Raw genomic sequence first — 12,045 nt, forward strand, 5'->3', positions numbered from 1 at the left:
ATACAGCACCAAGCGTCTGGGTCGGAATCCAACCAACGACCTCCTAGCCACCGCGGCTGTAAGTCTGGCCTTTCTGCTGCTGAGTCACCATGGTTAGGAGATGTTAACTACCTCACCTGGTACGCCGGGGCTGGTAGGTTCGATCCCGACCCCGATGCCTGCTGTATATTTGGCGTTTGCGGTGTCTCTCTCCCAGCGGTCATGTGGATTATTTCCCTCCGGGTCCTCCGGATTTTCCCTCCGCATTTAGAATCGACATGCGTTCAGATTATTTTGCTGCTATAAAATGTCCACATGGTAAGCCACTTTGTTGAGCTATCAATTGCGATGGCCAGGTCGCTTCTGAAAAAGCCCACTGAAGTGAAGTTTATAAACCGGTGGGCTTTACCTGGTAGGAAAAAAATATATAGTTTCGTTTTATTTGTATATTTCCGTAAACGATTTGTTTACGTTTCCCATACTTTGCACTCCTATCGTGTTTTGTGTATTGTGTTTGATGTTGTTGTAACGTCCTGACTGGACATCTGTGAAGAAGGGCTTATCAGATTCCCCCCACAGTATAAAATACAGCTTCTGATCCTGGCAGCACTTACACCAGCGTCTTCAGGCTCCGGATGTGCGTGACTATGTCTCGGATGATGGCGCCAGAGCTTTCCTTCAACGAACACCTCCACAGGCTGCGTGGTGACAAAAGAAACGGGAGAATAGACAAAGTCGGCTTTCGATTATTCGGTATAAATAAGGGGGGCACGGGGGGGGGGGAGGAGGGATGCCCCCAGATAAAACACGTACGTCATCGCAATAGAATAATGTACGCGTACGTCATCGCAATGGAATAATGTACGCGAACGTCAATACAATAGAATAATGTACACGTACGTCATCGGAACGGAATCGGAAGAGAAACCGATGGCGTACACCACGTGTGTGTGCATCGTTATCAATGAGGATGAACAGAGTGACAGTGGTAGAGTAAAGAGTCGGCGTGGACAGCGTTCTCACTGCAGCTCTTCCAGATGCCTTTGCTGTGCATCTTTGTTCAGCAGCAGCGCGACGCCAGCGTCATTCAGGTCATTGCCTCCGCACCTTGAAAACGATGCACAAAGCGGGCGTCAGTGCGTAGATCATGGGGGAAAGGGAATCTGCAATCTGTGGTCCGAAATAGGACCTAAAGTTCATTTATGAAACGATGAGAATATGCGTTGACCCTTTCTGGCAATAAAACAGCGGTGTGTAAAAATTCCAGCGTGTAAAATTTGCATAAATAAACATAAAGAGACCAAAAATATATATCCTACTGTAAAAAGTAACCTGTGTTTTATGACACCGTACTTGCCATTCCAATCTCGAGGACTCTCTGCATGGGGTGATGTCCGTAGGACTTCTACTAGGTTCTTATATCAACAACACAAGATTGTAAAATGGGACTTTTGCACAAAAGTATGAAAAAACAAGAATAGCTTTTGCCCTTTCTGGCAATAAGACAGCAGGAGTTAAGATGTTCAAACACCCAATAGAAATCTTTTTGCAAGAAATCAAGTTACTGCATTAACCACACACGGTACTTGCGGTGACCATGCCTACACCTGAGACAGCCTGTCTTTAGTACATACATTTCATACGGCCTGCCACTTTGAGACGGCCTGCATCCTTCAGTACGAGCCATCTTAGCTTCACCACATCTGGTCCTGGAGGGGGAACGTTTTCCACCGGGCAACAACAACGCTCCGCTTCTAAATCGGTTTGCGTGCACTCGGGTCGCTTCTGCCACTGCCAAGTGCCCTGTTGCCGCAAGAGATGTGGCCGGGGAGAAGGTGTTAATTTTGTGGTCGCCCGCTAATTTGAATGTTGTAAATCAATTGTTCGGCTCTCGGTAAGAACGACGGTTTCCCCATCTGTGATGTAGCTTCAAGTTGATTCTGTGCGACCAGGTGAGAACTATATTCTTGGTTCTTTCGGTAAAGTCACGTAGAATGGAACTGTTGAGCGACCAGGTTAGGGGGAGTCTCAATTGCAAGAGTCACCTGGCTGTAGGCTGCGAGTCCCAGGCTGTCCTTTTCGAGGTTGAATTAAGCTCCAAAAACAAGGTGGCCGTACCCGTTTAGGTGTAACGAGCGGTGGAACAAAATCTTAATCACTGACGGCGGGGCGTCATAGCTGCCTCCCAACGGCGCCACCTGTCAGTCTCATTTCTTTCTATCTTGATTTGAAGCTTTCGTGACTGCAGAAATCCATACTCTTTGGTTCTTTCGGTAAGGTCACGTAGGCTGATGTAGATGCATAGCAACAACTACGATTTCACGTTGTAAACTAAAAACGCAATACTATTTTTTTTTCATCGTTACCAGCTAAGGCCCACCACTGACTTATACGGTTCTTTTTCAGAAGCGACCTGGTTGCCGCAAATGATGGCTCAACGAAGTGGCTTATTATCATCATCGTCGTCGTGTGGAAATTTATAGCAGCAGCCAAACACTCTGAAACGCGTGGTGATGTTGATTCTAAATGTGGAGGGGGAAACCGGAGGACCCGGAGAAAAATCCACGCCACCACGGGGAGATAGCACATGCAAACTCCAAATATACAGCAGGTGTCAGGGTCGGGATCGAACCCACGACATCCTGCATACCAAGCGAGGTAGTTAACATTTCGCCACCATGGCTCCCTAAATCAAAACAAACACTCTGCCCTCAGATGGAATAACATCCAACTAAATTAAAACAAAGCCAATTGAACAGCTTTCTTTTGTTAGCACTCCACCCGACTTCACAATGTCTTACCACATCCATCCAGTGCACTCCCATAAATATCCTAATCTCATCCCATTATCTCATTCTCTGTCTCGCTCTCTCTCTCTCTCTCCTTCCCTCTGCCCACCAGCTAGGCGTCCGTCCAGCTAGACATCCGTCCCAATTCCATGTCTATCTTTTTCGCTTTGAAAATGACGTGTCCTGCTAAATTGAGCAACCATTGGAAAGATGTCATCAACCAAGTCAAACTTTAGCTGCCTTATAATTGTACAGCCATTTCCATTTCTACCAGTGGTTGTACTCGCTTTTGTGCAGCGCGCCATCACTTCCCCCGAACCCCCTGCAGCATAACAAAAGGCGGCTTAACTTAGCCCTCCTATCCCCACCAACGTCCCTTCCTGGCTTCCCCCCCCCCCTTAACCTGTATATAATCTCGGGTGTCTCAGAGCTCTTCACTTGATACAGCTATTTTGCTGTGACTATTCCACCTGAAGACAGAAGCTTGTGTTGCCTCCGAAACGTCGTGATTTAATTTAGTTATTTTCATTTATTTTATTTGACCTACGTGACTTTACCGAAAAAAATCAAAGAGTATGAATCCTTGCAGTCACGAAAGCTATAAAATCTAGAATTAAAGTGTCCCGCTAGCTTTAATGCTCAAATCTTCATTTACCATGTTAAGACCGAAAGCAGGTGGATTGCTTCACTATTCTGGCAAATCACCCAATGATGCTGGATGTAATTATCAGCGAAACGTCGTATTCAAATTGTAAATGTTGTGGATTCACTGTCCGACACACCTGTGGGCTGAAGTAGTGACTAATTGGCGCGTTGTTTACGCGACAAACCTTAATGGCTCTGTCGGGTGGTGGAGGGTTACGACACATTTATACTTATGTAATCTAACCCAAAAACCTTTATATGAATAATATTGGCCGCGAAAGCCTACGTGTTAAACTGTCCTTCCTCGCTAGCTGCGTTCAACATCCTTCTTTTCACCATTCTCTGACGAACTTGTAAACTTCCGACTCGTTCAGAATCAGAATCTTTATTCAGACTGCAAGGGGAATCGCATGAGCTATGAAGTTCTTGCTCACAGATGTCCAGTAGGGGCACGGGGTCAGCAAGTTACAACAGCAAACACAATAAACGCACGATACGAGTAAAACATAGAAAAAGGGTACGCAAATAAGGAAACCTGAATTTAAAAAATACATAAATAAGAATAGAAAAGTCGCTTATGAAAAATAAACTAATAGCTCAGTGGGTAAGATAGAAATTGTTTATACTGGTAGGAAACGTAGTGGACTGGAAGCCCAACCGGGATTAATTCACAGGAGGCAGGGGATTAATTGTGTATGTCTGTGGATGTCTGTCCACGTGTATCCAGACACCCGGATACAATGGGAGGGGTGGGGCTGGGTGGAGAGGGAAGGGTAGGGAGGGGCTGGGTGGGGAGGGTGGGGAGGGGCTGGGTGAGGAGGGTGGGGAGGGGCTGGGTGGGGAAGGTGGGGCTGGGTGGGGGGTGGGAGGGGTGGGGCTGGGTGGGGAGGGGCTGGGCTGGGTGGGGAGGGTGGGAGGGGTGGGGGGTGGGAGGGGTGAGGCTGGGTGGGGAGTGGCTGGTCACCCCGTGGTGCCCTTATAAAACTCAATGTTTAACCTACTCACGCCAGCTTGTGCCCGCCCTCACAGTCGGGCATATTGTGCGGAATGCACCACGTGCCGCCGTTGACCCTGGCCATTGACCGAGCAACTCAACGTTACTACCAGCTCCCTCCGCAGGAGAATGTGTTCGTGCATTTGTTCTCCGAGTCCTCCGGTTTTTCCCTCCACATTTAGAAACGAGCATTTACATTATTCAGATTACTTTGCTGCTATAAATTTCCACATAAACCACTCTGTTGCACCGTCGTTTGTGATAGCCAAGTAGCTTCCGAAAAATAAGTTGATACCTTTGTGGGATTTACCCGATAATATTAGACATAAATTTTGATTTAAAGCTTTCGTGACCGCAGGGATTCATATTCTTGGTTCTTTCGGTAAAGTCACGTAGCAGGGAAACAATAAAATAAGAAAAATATAAAACAATAAAATTCTCACGACGTTTCGACTGCAACACAAGCAATCATCATCATCAGGTGTGAAAACTACAGCAAGATAATTTCGTCTCCCCCCTCCTCTTTTCCGAACATAGATGGACTCGTCCATCTGAACAAACTGCCAAATCGCTCTCCGTGGTGCTAACATTAAAAAAGAATCGCCACTTTTTTCAAATTTTCTTGCTGTGGTTTTCACACCAGATGATGATTGCTTGTGTTGCAGTCGAAACGTCGTGAGAATTTTATTGTTTTATATTTTTATTATTTTATTGTTTCCCTTCTACGTCACTTTACCGAAAGAACCAAGAATATAATATTAAACACAGTTTAGTTTTATTTGTATTTTTTTGGGCTATGTTTTCCTTTCCTATACTTTGCACCCCTATCGTGTTTGTGTGTATTGTGTTTGTTGTTATAACGTTCTGACCCCGTGCCCCTACTGGAGGTGGCAACACTATATAACCATCGCTCACTCGACAACCATAACGCACCTGACCACTTTACAGGAGGCGAGGGCGGGCTGCAGTCGTTTAACCTCCTTTACCGAAAGAACCAAGAATATAATATTAAACACAGTTTAGTTTTATTTGTATTTTTTTGGGCTATGTTTTCCTTTCCTATACTTTGCACCCCTATCGTGTTTGTGTGTATTGTGTTTGTTGTTATAACGTTCTGACCCCGTGCCCCTACTGGAGGTGGCAACACTATATAACCATCGCTCACTCGACAACCATAACGCACCTGACCACTTTACAGGAGGCGAGGGCGGGCTGCAGTCGTTTAACCTCCTTTACCGAAAGAACCAAGAATATAATATTAAACACAGTTTAGTTTCATTTGTATTTTTTTGGGCTATGTTTTCCTTTCCTATACTTTGCACCCCTATCGTGTTTGTGTGTATTGTGTTTGTTGTTATAACGTTCTGACCCCGTGCCCCTACTGGAGGTGGCAACACTATATAACCATCGCTCACTCGACAACCATAACGCACCTGACCACTTTACAGGAGGCGAGGGCGGGCTGCAGTCGTTTAACCTCCTATACCGAAAGAACCAAGAATATAATATTAAACACAGTTTAGTTTCATTTGTATTTTTTTGGGCGATGTTTTCCTTTCCTATACTTTGCACCCCTATCGTGTTTGTGTGTATTGTGTTTGTTGTTATAACGTTCTGACCCCGTGCCCCTACTGGAGGTGGCAACACTATATAACCATCGCTCACTCGACAACCATAACGCACCTGACCACTTTACAGGAGGCGAGGGCGGGCTGCAGTCGTTTAACCTCCTCCTCCGTCATCCCGCAGTCCTCCAGGTTGAGGAGCTCCAGGGGTCCGGCTTTACTCTGCAGGACGTACGACAGAGCGGCACAGTCTGGCGGGGACAGCCTCACGCCAGACAGGTCCACCTCCGCCACCATCTCCATTATGCCGCGCACGGTGTCGTCGTGGTGCAGCTCGTGGAGGCAGTGCAGGAGACTGACGAGACTGTTCTTGACTGTCGTGGGCACGCTGGCACCTTGCGTGCGGTCCGCGAGTTTGGCCACGCTGCGCCGGAGCCACTCGATGATCTGCTGCTGGCAGCTGTTCCTCGGCGAGCCCAGGCAAGCTTCGAGGATCTGCCAGGAGTGCGGCGATGCCAGGCCGGCGAAGAACCTCTGGAAGATGTCGTAGCGGCCGTCCTCGCAGTTCTCGATGGCCGCTATGACTTCCGCGACAGTGGGGCTGTGTCCGGTATTCCGGTCCGAGAGGTAGACCGCAAGCGACGCAAAGTACTCCTGGATCGTCAGGTGGAAAAACGTGTAGAGTTTCACCGCCTTCACAGCTTCGCTCTTGAACACTTCGCCCAGGAACGTGCCCTTCTGAATCTCCACGGCATTGAGATCGATGTCGAAACGCTTCAGGTCCTTGTCCGTGAACATTTGGATGTTCTCCTTTATGCCGCAGAAGGCCATGTTGGCGAGCGAGCCTACGGCCGTCCCCAGGTTGTCGGTGTTGGGACTGTGATGGGCCACGAGCACGTACAGATACTTGGAGAAGAGGTCGGTCATGGTGGTGGCCGCGGCAAAACCTGCAGAGGCGTCGACCTGCTCCCGTTCCAGGTACGACTTGACCACCTTGCCGGCGATGTGGCAAAACGCGGGGATATAGCAAAAGTGGAAAAGGTTTTCACAACTCTCCAGGTTGTCGTACAGTCTCTGCCCCTGCTCTTCGCTGTCGGACAACTTGACGACGTAGTCCTTGATCTCTTGCCGTGAAAACCCAGTGATTTCGGAAAAGCGGTCCACTTGGATTCCGCCCAGGCGCTCCAGAGCGATCGGCCGAGTCGTGAGCAGCATCGACGCGCCCATGAGCATCTTCCTCGTCACCAGCCCGGCAAAGATGGCCTCCTTGCTCGCCGTCTTGTCCGGGTCGCTGCACGCATTCGCCAGGTCCAGGGGCTTCTGGAACTCGTCGAGCCCGTCCAGGACCAGCAGTACCTCCTCAGGGTTCGCGAACACCCGGTCGGCAACGTTGCCCAGGCTCTTGTGGTGCAATCGGAAGAGGTCCCGGAGTGACAGAGAGTCGGGGTATCCATTCACCTCCCTGAACTGAATGTAGACGACGACGCGGAAGTCCGCGCGGAAGAGCCGCTCGCCAGACGCCAGTTTGTTCACAATCATCTGGGCCATGGTAGTCTTGCCGATGCCCGGAACGCCGACCAGGACGACGAGTTTTGGCAGCTCTGTCCCCTCGCCGACGGGATGGAAGAGCTTGCCGAAGGTGAACCCCTCCTCTCTGAGGGCCGCGATGATGTCCGCGTGCCGCTTGCCGCGCGATATGAACTCGTGCTGGCGTTTCTCGTCGGCGCGGTGGTAGGCCACGATGATGGGCTGCACGAATCTGTTGCTCAGCAGCACCACCTCGCCGGGCCGCGCGTTGTAGTCCAAAATGTTGGCGGTGTGGTGCCGGAGGTAGTCGAGGTACTCCCGCAGTGGCTTGTCTGAAAAGGGAGGGGCGGGGGTATGAATGTACAGCGGATCAAATTGCACTACCATTTGAAGCCCCGTTAAGCCTCATCCACCGCTTGCCCAGCCGTCAAAATGGGTAAAAGTTTAATTGTTATATGTCCATTAGCCCCCTCGACGTGAACCGTCCCACCTCCATGCCACATACACTCGATATTAAAACCATCAACTATTTTTTTATTTTACCAGATAAGGCCCACTAAGCTATGTAGCTGTTTTCAGAAGTGAACTGGCCACAAATGATAGCGCAACGAAGTGGCTTATCACGTCGAAATTTACAGCGGCAGCCAAATACTCTGAATGCACGTTGATTATAAATGTGAAGGGAAAACCAGGGGACGGGAAATCCGGGGTACCCGGAGAAAAATCCACATGACCACGGGGAGAGAAACAGAGAGAGACACAGACTCCAACTTAACCTCATAGCGGGACCACGGGGTCCCGAATAAACGGAAGTCAAAACCGTAATTAACTTCTTTATTTTTGGTGACTGCATCCCAGCGCGCACATAAACGCCGCGACCCACCTGGCGTGGATCATTCTGTTGTCATATCGTCCAAGCGCAGCGAGGACAATATGATGCGGAAGAAATTAAACTTTGATTAGCGTATTGTGTAGAGCTCGTCGAGAGGAATAGATTGCCGTATCGTTCGCCTTCAACAGACATAAAATGACGTCGCAACGCAGTTTATGCGAAAGCCAGGGGCTGATGGGAACCCCGGGGCCCTGCCACAAGGTTCATATTGTACAACAGGCATCGTCAGGATCGTGATCGAACCCACGACCTCCTGAATACCGGGCGAGGTAGTTAACATCTCCTAGCCACTGCGGCGCCCCACGATACGCACCGTCGATGAGAGGCTCAGCAAACTCCACGTCCCGATCGACCGCACGACGCGGCCTCCTCCGGTGACAATACACGGCGGCTCCCACCGAGGCGACGAGAGGGAACAGAATCCCCAAGACGATGGCCACAACCGTTCCCCCTGCCAGGCCTGTCGCGGAACAGTGAGCGCGCGGTCGACTCTCAATACATCCGCGCACTGCACCATCATGCACACGGCGTCATCGCACGCTGCGTCATCACACACACAACATCATCACACACGCAGCGTCATCGCACACCCCGCTATCACACTGCAGGGTCATCACACACAGCACCATCATCGCTGCGTCATCACACACACATCATCGCACACACAGCGTCATCGCACACACAGCGTCATCACACACCCCGCTATCACACTGCAGCGTCATCACACGCAGCACCATCATCGCTGAGTCATCACACACACAACATCATCACACGCACAGCGACATGACACACCCCGCTATCACACTGCAGGGTCATCACACACAGCACCATCATCGTTGCGTCATCACACACACACATCATCACACGCACAGCGTCATCACACACCCCGCTATCACACTGCAGCGTCATCACATGCAGCACCATCATCGCTGTGTCATCACACACACATCATCATCACACGCACAGCGTCATCACACACCCCGCTATCACACTGCCGCGTCATATCACACAGCACCATCATCGCTGCGTCAATACACACACATCATCACACACACAGCGTCATCACACACCCCGCTATCACACTGCAGCGTCATCACACACGGCACCATCATCGCTGCGTCATCACACACACATCATCATCACACGCACAGCGTCATCACACACCCCGCTATCACACTGCAGGATCATCACACACAGCACCATCATCGCTGCGTCATCACACACACATCATCATCACACGCACAGCGTCATCACACACCCCGCTATCACACTGCAGCGTCATCACACAGAGCACCATCATCGCTGCGTCATCACACACACATCATCATCACACACCACATCATCACACGCACAGCGTCATCACACACCCCGCTATCACACTGCAGCGTCATCACACGCAGCACCATCATCGCTGCGTCATCACACACACATCATCATCACACGCACAGCATCATCACACACCCCGCTATCACACTGCAGCGTCATCACACAGAGCACCATCATCGCTGCGTCATCACACACACACATCATCACACGCACAGCGTCATCGCACACATAGCGTCATCGCACACACAGGGTCATCACCACACAAGCAGCGTCATCATCACACACGCACAGCGTCATCGCACACAGCAGCACCATCACCGCAGCGTCATCGCAACACAGTGGAGCCGGTGTGAGCTCCCCTTTGATTAATCGCACGTATAATTGTGCACTCTGTTAATTGCTATGGAGAGCCAGGTGCGGTTGTTATTATTGTACTAGCCTCTTTTTTGCCCGTCCAAGGACGGGTGTATATTGCAGTAAATCTGAAATTTTCAATAGAAAAATTGTTCAGCACGTGATTAATAATGAGGGGGAGGGGATTGCCCCATGTGGAGTGACGTCACCCGCTAATGATTATTGGGGAGGGGTGCGGCATGTGGAGTGACGTCACCCCCTCATGGTTATTGTGGAGGGGTGCGGCATGTGGAGTGACGTCACCCGCTCATGATTATTAATGAGGGGAGGGGTGCGGTATGTGGAGTGCACAACCTTCGCTTTAGTGTAAATTTTCACGCGGACATGAATATTAATGAAGGGGGGGGGGGCTCTTTTGCAGTGACGTTACACACGGATGTAGCACTGTGCTGGGTAAAAGAAACCCTTATATTTGAAGCGACTTTGTGGAATAAATTATTTAATTCAGCTCGACCTTCCTCTGCGTTAGTGTAAAAATCCACCCACTCATGAATATTAATGAGGGGAGGTGAGCCTCATGTGGATTGACGTCATGCGGGGGGTGGGCCTCATGTGGAATGACGTCACGCACGGGACGGACAGAAATTCCTGGGTGCCAATGTGTAACAAATAAACAATATATTAGTTTTGCTAATGGGTGGTAAGTGTTATTTCCTAATTGCTTATGCCTCAAAAGTACAGAAAGTGGCTATTATTCCCTACAAACTTTGCTTCTGTGACCAGGACAGTGATATTTTGAAATTTACCTATTTTCAATGGCAAAACGTGGTGTGCATTTGTGTCATTCCTTCACGTAAAGTCCTGGTCACAGAAGCAAAGTTTGTGAGGGAATAATAATAGCCATTTTCTATGCTTTTGAGGCATAAGCAATTAGAAAATAACACTTAATAGCCAGGAGCAAAAATCGTGTTACATAGTGAATTATAGTAGGTGTATAGTCAGAAAGTCAATGGTGACCAACGATAGGATCCTGAGCCCCACGTGCACTGCCGGAATTGCCCCCATTTTATATTTGGGCGGACTTGGTGTTGGCGAGCTGCATCTTACATTAGCTCCAAATACTCCGTAACTTTTAAATTGATATTGACTTGAAGCTTTCGTGACTGCGGGAATTGATATTCTTTGGGTCTTTCGGTAAAGTCACGTAGATAGGTTTTTTGTGGAGTGACGTCACCTCATGGTTTGAACCTATCTACGTGACTTTACCGAAAGACCCAAAGAATTTGATATCACTTGTATGTAAATCGACTGACTAGAGCTTGGCAGTGTGAACTGACTGTTGATCGGTGGTAATGAAGATGTGCACAATGAAGACTTTGACGTTCAAGTTGATTTCCGTACGTAAAATAACTCGTGATAATAATTGGGTCGAGAATATGAACACTGGCGCTCAATCCCGTCAACAGAGGGATTGAGCTGCGGTGTTGTGTTGTGACGTGAAGGGTGTTTGGTCGCCATTGCAAGTATAAGATGTTCGCTTAATTTTTTTTATTTGTATTTTGCTTGTTTGCAATTTTGCGCGGGAAATCTAATAGCATTAAGATGGCGTCCGGCTCGTGCAGAGTTATATTGAATTATGAATTACGAGCGTTAATAACTTGTTGATTTTGATCAATCCAACTCGGATCAATAGATATGACGGAGTTAGAAGATGATGAAAGTGTTACGGTGATGAAAATAGACGTTGTTTTTGTAATAGTTGATAATGTTTTGTGTTCTTGCTTCACGTTGCGCTGTTCATTGAGAAGGCAAGAAAATGGCTGACTTGATGTTTACGTTGAGCGAATGGGATGAGCAGAATAGGTGCTTTTGGAGGTTACATTATGTAAGAAATTATTATTTTATATGTTTATTGTTGGTAATGTATGATTTCTGTAATTTACGTATTGTGAATTTCATTTGATGTGAAAAGAA

General features: G+C 48.6%; 1 protein-coding gene across 1 annotated transcript in view; it reads right to left on the reverse strand.

The window, feature by feature from the left end:
* LOC116957672 (NACHT, LRR and PYD domains-containing protein 3-like) overlaps window positions 1-12,045 on the reverse strand; it is a 48,826-nt gene that overhangs the window by 11,157 nt on the left and 25,624 nt on the right. Inside the window, exons 6-9 of the mRNA XM_076057248.1 lie at window positions 8,705-8,851; window positions 6,091-7,831; window positions 1,003-1,086; window positions 594-677 (exon numbers count right to left, since the gene is read on the reverse strand). Of these exons, the coding sequence (XP_075913363.1) occupies window positions 594-677; window positions 1,003-1,086; window positions 6,091-7,831; window positions 8,705-8,851 (2,056 nt within the window). The remainder of the gene's footprint in view (window positions 1-593; window positions 678-1,002; window positions 1,087-6,090; window positions 7,832-8,704; window positions 8,852-12,045) is intronic.

This window comes from Petromyzon marinus, chromosome 80 (assembly GCF_048934315.1).
Source record: "Petromyzon marinus isolate PM22_M1 ecotype Great Lakes invasive population chromosome 80, UKy_Petmar_22M1.pri1.0, whole genome shotgun sequence".
In the NCBI taxonomy this organism is placed as follows: domain Eukaryota; kingdom Metazoa; phylum Chordata; class Hyperoartia; order Petromyzontiformes; family Petromyzontidae; genus Petromyzon; species Petromyzon marinus.